This window comes from Clavelina lepadiformis, chromosome 2 (assembly GCF_947623445.1).
Source record: "Clavelina lepadiformis chromosome 2, kaClaLepa1.1, whole genome shotgun sequence".
NCBI classification, from domain to species: Eukaryota; Metazoa; Chordata; class Ascidiacea; order Aplousobranchia; family Clavelinidae; genus Clavelina; species Clavelina lepadiformis.
Genome location: NC_135241.1, coordinates 4,151,166 through 4,161,553, shown reverse-complemented (window position 1 = coordinate 4,161,553; position 10,388 = coordinate 4,151,166). Strand labels below are relative to the sequence as shown.

The 10,388-nt window shown below is 36.0% G+C and overlaps 1 protein-coding gene across 2 annotated transcripts; it reads left to right on the top strand.

The window, feature by feature from the left end:
* The first annotated feature begins 1,427 nt into the window (after positions 1 to 1,427).
* Positions 1,428 to 10,388, top strand: LOC143446529 (histone-lysine N-methyltransferase SETDB1-B-like). 2 transcript variants are annotated; one of them, XM_076946194.1, is made up of 24 exons: positions 1,428 to 1,567; positions 2,195 to 2,245; positions 2,322 to 2,432; positions 2,599 to 2,730; positions 2,825 to 2,891; positions 2,971 to 3,131; positions 4,178 to 4,310; positions 4,504 to 4,663; positions 4,927 to 5,008; positions 5,089 to 5,235; positions 5,338 to 5,434; positions 5,574 to 5,615; positions 5,733 to 5,925; positions 5,999 to 6,059; positions 6,140 to 6,267; positions 6,398 to 6,696; positions 6,860 to 7,139; positions 7,213 to 7,379; positions 7,534 to 7,708; positions 8,329 to 8,380; positions 8,581 to 8,614; positions 9,181 to 9,297; positions 9,605 to 9,911; positions 10,164 to 10,388. In XM_076946194.1, exons 2-24 carry the CDS (start codon positions 2,195 to 2,197, stop codon positions 10,279 to 10,281), a joined length of 3,114 nt encoding a protein of 1,037 aa, XP_076802309.1. In that variant the 5' UTR covers positions 1,428 to 1,567; the 3' UTR covers positions 10,282 to 10,388. The 2 variants fall into 2 exon arrangements, with proteins under 2 accessions (XP_076802309.1, XP_076802310.1); XM_076946195.1 differs by lacking the exons at positions 1,428 to 1,567; positions 2,195 to 2,245; positions 2,322 to 2,432 and having other exon boundaries at positions 2,659 to 2,730; positions 2,976 to 3,131.

Genomic DNA, 10,388 nt, shown 5'->3' with positions numbered 1-10,388 from the left:
AATAATTTTTATCATTAATTATTCGTAAGTGCTCCTCTTTATACATTGCCTACGTGGCCAAAGTGTTATCGCAACGAAACGCCATTCTATTATGTCATCATAAAACTCCATGCGTTACCAACTAAAGGTTTCGGTCTTGCTTTGTATTTGTGAATCAAATTTTCTATCATCATTGATAAATTGGAAGGTTTGTTCACAAAAACTAATCCGTTGGCTCAGAAGCGCAATTGTACCCGGTTGCTTTATACAAGCAGCCGGTCCGATACTCATGTCATCGATCAGTACCCCTGCGCAGCTCATCATAGCTGTAGGAATTGCCACTGGTCAAATTCTAACTCTATATGTAAAACAAATCTCCCATTTGTGGACACTCCGAATATATGAAGTTGTTATCACATTGCATTTATCGCTCTTTTCTTGCGAATTGGAACTGGAAGCTTAAAATTATAAGCGCATGTGTCAGATTAATGTTTCCCACATACAAGTGATGAAAATCTGTTACAACAGTGCACAGATTTCCCAATTTTTACTTTACCACAAAAACATCCAAGAAAATGTGTTCCAAATCGCTTGTTACTACCAGCTAGTGGCGGGCGTGCAACATGTTTTTCGCGGTTTTGTTTTGAGATTGGGACAGTGTTGTGAATTGTTGTGATAGTGAATAATGGGGGCCAAATGTTTGATGGGGAAAGCGGCTTATCCACAGAAAAGAATAAGGGATACTTAAACTCGTAACAAACTTTTTGTTTATGATCTTTGGTGTGACCAATAAAATATCGCTAATCCAGTCGTACGTTTTTGATAGACTGATATTTCTTAATCGCAAATTTTGAAAATATTAGTATTCACGTGGTCTGAATGTGTAAAAATCTTTGAGGCTGAGTTTGTCTGAGTGTAATGTCCACTGAAAAATTGCCTTTAACTCCACTCGTCAGGAATCGTAGGCTGTCCTCGTTGTCATCAAGCAAAGTACGAGCTGCATTTAAATCTCCTTGTCGATCACCGACACCAACCACATCTCAGCCAGCTGGAAGTGCAACACCAACAGAAAAAGTTATTACTTCTCCTTTAGCTGGACCAAGATCCTTTGCCAGAAAACGAAGATCTGCATTGGCAAATTCATTTATTTCACCTCTGAAAGGCAAAGTTCCTAAAACAGAAGCTGTAGTTGCTGAAGCTAACGAAAATATAGAAGAATTCAAGCAAATTATAAAAGATCAAGTAGGTTCAAAACTTCTCTATCAAGTTATTTTTATCTATGCTACTTCTTACAGTTTGATCATTATTGATAAAGACTAGATGGTTGCTAATTTTTGATTTACAAGTTACTGTAAGTTACTGTTACAGTATAATTATAAATATTTGAAGGAGAAGGAAATAGCAGAACTTCATGCTGAAGGTTTGAAAGAAACAGATCTTCAACTTTATATTGAAAAGCTTCACGAATATAATGAAGTAAAAGACGTTGCTCAAATGTTGATTGGTCGACTTGCTGTTCAGTTGCAAACTACCACACGTTCATTGTACAAACAGTTTGATTTGGAATTAGATGATTAACCTCTAGAAGGTATATATTGTGTGTAGGGGTCTCTTATACTTTTGTTCTCTGACCTGATATCCTGAATTGGAAGAAGTTATGAGGTAATAGAAAAGTCATTACACTAATAATTCTTTAATACTTGATCCTGATATGGGAGTGCAAAAGTAAAAGAGACCTGTACTTAGCATGTATGCTTGTTACTGTGTTAATAATCATTTTATGTGCCCATGACTTAGTGAAAGATACATTTCTGTGCTTTTGAATTGAGACTAGAAAGACTGCTGTATGTGCAGATGTGCTGGTTATGTCTCCATTTTATCCTTGTTTGCAGCCATATTCTGAATCGTGAACAAAATCTTTTATATATTTCATATTCATTTATTTTTTGCCATCTTGAATTGAAAAAGTTGCTAACAAACAATGTGCAAATAACAAATTTCACAAACTACACGCACAAATTTTAGACAACAGCCAAAACATATCTATGTGATGATATTAGAAGAATGGTCATTCACACATTACGTAGTTACCATCTGCAAAATAACTGTTAAAAATGTCTCAGCTTTGCACACTGCAGACTTGCAGTTTGGTTTTTCACCCATGGCATACAATTCATCATTTGAGTTTTTAATGTTTTTCATTTTGGTGTAAAAGATGGAGAAAATGGACTTAAAAGAAATGCTTGGATCAAAACTTGAAGACATGGTAAGCCAAAATATAACTGTTCATAACGATGTGTAACCTTCCTAAAGTTTGATCAAGTGTTAAATTTTTCTTATAGGTCCATTCTGTCTTTACTGATGAGCTGAAGAAGCTTGCATTTAGCGAGGAATCAAATGCCTCAAGTTATGACAAACTTTCAAAAAGTGTTGATGACAATGTTGTCAATAAGGTTGGATACATTTATGTCGTTACTCATAACCACCTGTTTTTGTATTAGTTTCTGTTCAATTTGTTGCTTTTAAGTGCCACTAGCTATCATCAACGTCACGTGGTGATTGTTATCCATATGATTATTGATGTAAAATTGTCTTATAGCTTGCAAAATACTGTTTTAGCTTCCAGTAATGCACAAGTTGTTTGAAGAGCTTGACAAAGATGTAACCAAACTAGAACAGCAATCTTATCAATTTACGGATGAGCTAAATACTTTGCTAGTAAATGAAGCAGAAGATGGAACAACAAACAAAGTGCAAAACATGTTCTTGTGTTTAATAATAATTGACAGTCAACAGATAAAATTGAAATATTTAGTTGCATATTAATCTTGATGACTTATTTTAGGAAACAGCGGAGGTTGTTTCTCGTGAGGAAGTTTTAATGCAAAAGGAGACAAATATTCCTGAAGCAGGTATTTTATGATTGGAAAAACTCTCTCCTCAACCAGATACATGGTTCTAACGTGGTTAAATTGCTTTATTTGTTCGAAGGACAGCAAAACCTTGAGGATATGTTCAAGTATGTGAGAAATGGTAAAATAGATTCTGATGTCTTGCAAGCTGGTAAACCAGTTCTTGCTTTCTGTAAGAATGAATGGAAAAAAGCTGCCATTATAGACAAACAGAGGCACAGGGAAAAACAAAAATATAAGGTGAAATGTTTAGGCTGTTTTTTTAGAAATTTGAATAAAACTTACATGCATGCCTTAAAGATTATATTTGAGGTCGTTGTTGTGTGGTATGTTTAATGTTCATGTCTGACTCAGTTTTAGCTGCATTTGAAATCAAGGTCAGTTAAGCAATGGGCAATTCCATAAAGAAGTTGACCTTACATCAAAAAATAGTTTTCGGTAATTATGCCTGGGAAAGAATTTCTTAATACCGTAATATCTAGTGGATAAGCAGTTATTGCCAAAAATGTGTCACAAAAATGCAAATTTGGCACGAAGTTTGACATCATGGTAGTAAAGACGATATCACAATTAGAAAACAATGTGCACGATGTTGGTGTTTGCATTAAGTTTAAATATTTTTGTGTGAGCGACAAGAAGTAGGTAGTGGTAAAGCTTATTAAATGTGTAAGAGAAAGAAGATGTGTTACGGCAATCATGCCCAGCTTCACCTGAAACAGCTAATATGGTGTATATCGGTAAAGGTAAATGCTATTTTATAGCTCATTAAGTTCAGTCTTAACTATTTGCACTAGCTTCCTTTTTTCGATTGCTTCAGTAGAAAATACATTGTCACCAATTAGACTCCTTTTACTGAAAAAACCCAACCCTCCAGTTGAACTAACCACCTTCCTGCATAGTTTTTTTTTCCATTGAAAAGGCTTGGCCACTATTATATTTGATTAAACTGACCAGCAAGCATGTGATCTTATATTGTGACATTAGAATTGCCACCACTTTCGTCATAATTACTCTTACAAATCAGCCATACATTTTCTACAAAAACTGCTTAAACACTACACACAATCAAAACTTTTTCTGCAGTATACTTAATTTTACTGATGACTATTCTTCGATTGTACGTTAGTTTTTTTGGGAATTGCCTCTCATATTAGACTAGGTGTCTCAAATACAGCTCTTGCATTGCACAAGTTTGCCCAACCCTGGACTGGATATTGGTACAGGCAATACTTGAATTAATTATTACTAATATATCTTCCTGTAAAACATTCAACTTTGATTACCAGGTTCGATTTGAAGAAACTAATCATAAAAGCCTTCTTCAAGCCAACCATCTTGCTTGTCTTGAAACATACTCATTGTTTCGGCCAGGTCAGATCCCAGCTGGATCACGGGTTGCTGCAAACTATCGAGACGAAGGTTTGTAGGAACTTTCAAAATTGATACATTCCTTTCAATTTGAAAGCTTTCTGTTTTCAAAATTTGTTGTCAAATCACTTTCTGCTTTTTTTATTAACTAATTTGTCCTTATGTTTGTATTCTTTACTTTTTTTTTCAGTATAAGTAGCAAATCTCATTTTATGATAATTAAACATTCACACTTTGATGTCAGGCTTGTACAGTGGCATTGTAGCTGAAGCCGAAGATAAAGCGGTCAACAGAGGAAGATTTCTAGTTTTTTTTGATGATGGTTACGCCATGTACTGTTTTCCAAAAAACGTATATTTGACTTACGGGCCTCAAATAAATGTGTGGAATGAAATCAGTCACAGGTATGTATTTATTGTACATATCTTGTCTTGTGATGTAGCATGCAATAGTTGTTGATTAGTGTTTTTGATTGATTACATAAAGTACAGCTGGGGTTACATTCAATGAATATAGAATTATGTAAGTTGTAAAGTTAAAATAATTTTACTTTTAATCAGTATGTTTTTATTGATGTTGTTGTAAATGCTGCTTCAAGACTTGTATTCATTCCAGTATAGTTGGTTTTTGAATAGCTGTTTTCAATTTTTACATTATACTTCTTTAGAGACACTGCTCAGTACATAAAAGAATACCTTTCAACTCCAGAACGACAGATGTTAAGCGTGAAGGAAGGACAGACGTTAAAGGTATAATCGTAGATTTTTGTGCCAAAGTTTGACTTTTCCTTTTTATTATTCGATTGAATACGTATAACTTATACATTTAGGTTGAGTTTGATGGAGAGTGGCACAAAGCTCGCTGTTTAAAAGTGGACTGTAGCTTGGTTGAAATCCTGTATTTTTCGGACAACAGCCGGGAATGGATTTATCGTGGATCAATGCGCCTTGAACCATTGTATCGTCAACAACACATGGTTAGCCTTTTATGATAGAGATGTCTTTCATTGCATCCAAACTCTTTATGATTTCCTGTCTTTCATTTTAAATTTGTTGTTCAATGCTTCACTTTTCCCTAGAAAATACACCCGGAAAAATCAAATCAAATTGCTCGGGCTCATACTGGGATGAGACGAGCTCATATAGAGATTGTTGACTTAACCGGTGATCAAACAGGTTAGTATATGTTGCACAAAGTATAGGTGCCTTCCAAATTCATATCCTTGTTGAAAATATGTTCTGCCTCGTTATTTTTGCATAACAAATACGTAGTAGTACGTTATCACAAAATCATTCAGCAATGGATTGTGTTTAGAAAATGCGGAACCAGAAGGTATTTCACCATCCAAAAAGGAAGGTATTTATCTATTTGTTTATGTAAGTGCTGGTACATTGAACGCTACAGTGTATATATCGTGTCCTGGGCACAAAAACTTATAATGTCCACTTTTATATGATTATCCTTTTTATAAAGGTCAGTGGGAAGCACCATGGTCTCGTCGCCTGTCCGACCAAAAATCTAGCACAAATCAAACTGCCCCAACTAAGATTCCGGATTCGTTTACAGAAATGAATGGAGGCTTTGATATGGCTAGTCGGATATTCAGCCGATTCGAGCGAAGGAGCAAATCTGTTGAAAGCGAAATAGACATGCCAAGTACAACCAGGCAAGTAGCCTAATTGTTTCTTTTCTGTTGCTGTGTAGCAGCATTCACATTTCTGTTGTATTTAATGCCACAGAATGTCATCGAAATCCAAGCTTTCTCAAAAATTATCAGAGGACCCTGACAAGTCTGGAATTGTGAGTTGCTTCTACCTGTTTGCTGCCTACTTTCCTGTTCATGTTTTTGGTTTTCTGTGACATGTATGATGTATTTAAAGATTGATGACGGCATTGATGAAGATTTACTACCTCAGAATATCAGCAAAATTTCTCCCCCGTACACACTCCATACCTGTTCACCTCATTGTGTTACTGCTTTTACGTGGAAGACTAAAAGCCTTGCTGGGTACCATGTACTGTAATGTTAATGCTGTTTGTGTAATAACTTATTTGAGTAAAGTCACGTGTGGTTCTAACATGCCACGCCAACTCAGATCAAGTTTTAAAGTCTTCTAACTGAAACCATTTTATTATAGGGCCAACCCACTTATAAAGCCTCTTCTCCGAGGCTGGACTAGAGACGTTTGTCGTCTTAAAATTGGCTCATTGCAGCGAATATTTCATCACGTTTACTATCGAGCTCCATGTGGTCGTTCTTGTCGTAACATGAATGATGTGGAACGATACCTTTTCGAGTGTAATATCAACGAGCTCGACTATGATCACTTTTGTTTTGACCACACAGTTCGAACGGTGATAGGCAATCCTGCAAAGGCTGGTTGCGTCATCACGAAGCCACCGAGGGATGCAAAATACTTCAACCCTGACTACTCAGGTACAGTCATACAGTATATAGCTTTTATATATAGATTTTATAGCTAATGTAATAAAATTGATGCCAAGTGTGTAAGAAGGGTAGGATAACAGGGATAGCACAGATGAATAAGTTTGTTGCTTTTCAATTGTTTTAATACTTTAAAAACAAGTTATAACTGCAGGGGGGAAGGAGGACATGCCTGTAAGCTGTGTGAATGAAATTGGTTCAGAAGAGCCACCTCGAATGCCCTACACCAAGATGAGAAAACCTGGAACTGGCGTCAAAATCAACAGGTCACCAAACTTTATGGTCTGCTGCGACTGCCCAGATAACTGTCGTGATCGCTCAAAGTGTCCATGTCAGCAGCTGACTGTTCAGGCAACTTCTTGCTGTCGTGGAGGAAAGACAAAAAAGCAGGCTGGTTATCAACATAAGCGACTATTCAGCTTTTTACCTACCGGGTATGTATTTGTCTTGGGAAAACAGATATATTCTACTCGGTTGTAAATATTATTGTAAGTGCTTTACATGTAGAATCTATGAATGCAATGATCGATGTAAATGCAACCAGCAATGCAAGAACAGGGTAGTTCAGAAAGGTTTGCAATGCAGACTTCAGATGTTTAAGACACAGAAGAAAGGCTGGGGCATTCGCTGTTTGGATGATATCGCTCGTGGGACGTTTGTGTGCATTTACACGGGTAAAGCATCAGCTAAATGGCATTCCATGTCTTTTTTCTAAACATTTAGAACACATTTGAAGCAGACCTATCAATTCCTAATTGCACAGCACATCATTTGGCATAACTTACTTCATAACTAAGCCAAGTATGACATTTATATTTTTGCTGGCAGGCATGATACAGACAGAAGTAAATGCAAACGAGGAAGGCTTGCAGAACGGTGATGAATACCTTGCTGAACTTGACCACATAGAAGTTGCTGAGAGTCAGAAGGAGGAGTATGACTCGGCAAACTCAAGTGGAGTCGATATGCAAAGTGACTTCAGTGACGATGGTTGTAGCTCAGAGTGAGTCATGAACAAAATGCTTGTGCTTACTAGTCATTGTAAATCCAAGTTTTTCTCAAAGGAACGGGCCATCATTTTACATAAGGTTGCTTTGCGAGTCTTAAAATAGTAAAGCTTTATTTTCCTCTCAGTTAAAGTATTCAAAACTTTGTCACAGTTGCAGGGCTGAGAAAATATATTTTGTTAGTACTGCTAAGCGACAAAAGCTCAAAGACACCAAAATAAAAAGTTGTCAGCCATTACATGAAAACTTATAGTGTACAATTGTACATTTAAGAAAAAATTTGTTTCAGTTTTTTAATCCATCAACCTATGAAATGGCGCCGCTCTGATTACTTATCATATTAATGTTTGAGAATTTTATTTCCGAAAGAAACTTTGAAGTTCAGCTTGACAAACATAATTTGTTTTTACTACAAATTTATTTAATCCAGAGTCCAGACTATTAAGAATAAAACCTAAATTGGCCTGCACTTAGTTATCGATTATTGCAGCTAGCTAGGGGCCAATGCCAACTGTCTAAAGAAATTTCCAAGTCTTACCCTTGTGCTAACTTGGTTGATTAAATGCATTGAATTTAACGCACTGTGCTTGTTTTAAAACATATAATGTAATTACAGCAATGCCGAACAAGCAAGGTATAGCACAGATACTGATGATGATGATTCTGAGGTAGGTGTAAATGATTCTCTTTTACTACAGAAAGCTTAAAGGCAATAATATTATAACTGTTTCCACAACAACTGGACATAAAGCCAAATTTTGTGAAGCAGTCCACAGATTTGTCATGAATTATATTGGGTGTGTGTAATGTGTATACATGAAAAAAGAAGAATTGTTTTAACAAAATTAATTTTTTATTTCACTTACAGATTGCTGAGAAAAAGCTTGATGCTTTGTTAGGAGGTAAGTAATGTGTTGCCTGCATGGTCATATACATGTAGGCCTACTACACCACAAGAGAGGCCATGGCCAAATAGTTAAGTTGCTCGCCTGGCAATTGTTAGATCCAGGTTCGAACCTCATGCCGTTGACATATCGAAATAGCTTTCTCACAATCTCTCTGGTTGAAATAACATCATTAGGCATAATGCTAAAGGCAAAAAGTGTTCGACGGAAAAGAACCTTGGTCATTCTACTTACTCTCTTTAATTCTGTTTATCTCAGGACGGTGAGAACCGTAGCTTCTCTTGCCCCTGACATGCAGAATTATGTATGGCCCACCTTTATCTTACTACAAAACAATAATTAATCGATTTTATAATTTGAAAGTAACACTGTCAATCTACTGTAATAATGATGTAAACATTTAGTTGTGACTATATAGCATTTCGTTATCCACTGTCTGGTTCAAGTTGATCAAAGTAATAACCTTGTTAAAAATTTTCTTCCTCTCATATTGTTGCGGGCGTCACGATGAATAGTTTCTGTTTCAGTAAGTTTCATCAAAGTTTAAATCTACACTTTTCTAGGCCAACAAAGGAAACTTGGATATTCAGCTGAGGTCTCACCTCCCAATCTACCAGAAAACATCCACAAACGAAGAGGAAAGATGGTGATGAAGAAACTGGTTTCGGAAAACAAAAACAGTTAAAAATTTATTGCTAGTTGTTTCAAGCAGTAACTGTTGTGAATGTTTTATGATTCTGTGTACTCATCAACATACTATGAATTTAGCTAAATTAAAAAATATATAAACCTTTTTTATCCATTTATAATTATACAGGCACGTAATAATGTCTCCGCAGATTTAAGCTAAATTTCCCAAGTTTTGTCGTTGCAATTTGGCATTGCATTTTATCTGCTTAGTTTTAGATAAATCTAACAGTTTTAGATAAATAGTTCCTTGTTTCTATACTTTTGAATTAACAGATTATGTATCGAATGCATTTCAAGGTTTGTTCCAGCAGCTACAAGATGATGATACAACTGACACGGACTCCGACGGAGAAATCATAACACGACCTGTAGCTCGGAAGTCGACTGGTGGAAACAAGGTTGGTGTTGACCTTGACAGCGACGAAGAAACAATTGGAACGAGAAAATATTTCGGACCTCAAGGAACGTTCATCATCAATGCAAAGAAGACAGGAAATCTGGGTCGCTATTTGAATCATTCCTGTACTCCAAACCTTATGGTGCAGAATGTCTTCATTGATACTCACGACTTGAGATTTCCGTGGGTAGCTTTTTTTGCAAGCAGGCAAGTCTTATTGCTATTATTTTTATTGTAATAAATTGTAATTTGTTTGAGATAAGTACAACTTATAAGCACTACAAATCAGTCACTTGTATACAATTGTACATGCATGTATATTGTAAATATAATTTATTAGAATTGGTTCTGTTTCTTTGTGTATAATGCACTGAAACCTTTTGTGCTGCTGCTGCTGCTGCTGCTGCTGCTGATTCCTCATATCTTCAACAATGGCTGTGATTACTTTTTTTATTATAGTACGATTCGTTCTGGGATGGAACTAACTTGGGATTACAATTATGTGGTTGGGTCTATTCCGGACCGAGTTATTCATTGCTATTGTGGATCTACTAAGTGCCGAAAAAGACTGCTCTAAAATTTGCTACTTTTTACTAATTTGTTTTGTCAGCCTAGAATTACTTGCCACAACTTTCCCTTTTTGGCTTTCTTTTTGAATGTCAAATACACGTTTCGTTACTTCTT

What these genes read in the sequence shown, in the direction of transcription:
- LOC143446529 (XM_076946194.1), top strand. Translation starts at nt 2,195, where the DNA reads ATGGAGAAAATGGACTTAAAAGAAATGCTTGGATCAAAACTTGAAGAC. An exon ending in CTTAACCGGTGATCAAACAG is followed by an intron (nt 5,435 to 5,573) that starts GTTAGTATATGT and finishes GATTGTGTTTAG; the next exon opens with AAAATGCGGAACCAGAAGGT. An exon ending in GACGATGGTTGTAGCTCAGA is followed by an intron (nt 7,709 to 8,328) that starts GTGAGTCATGAA and finishes ATGTAATTACAG; the next exon opens with CAATGCCGAACAAGCAAGGT.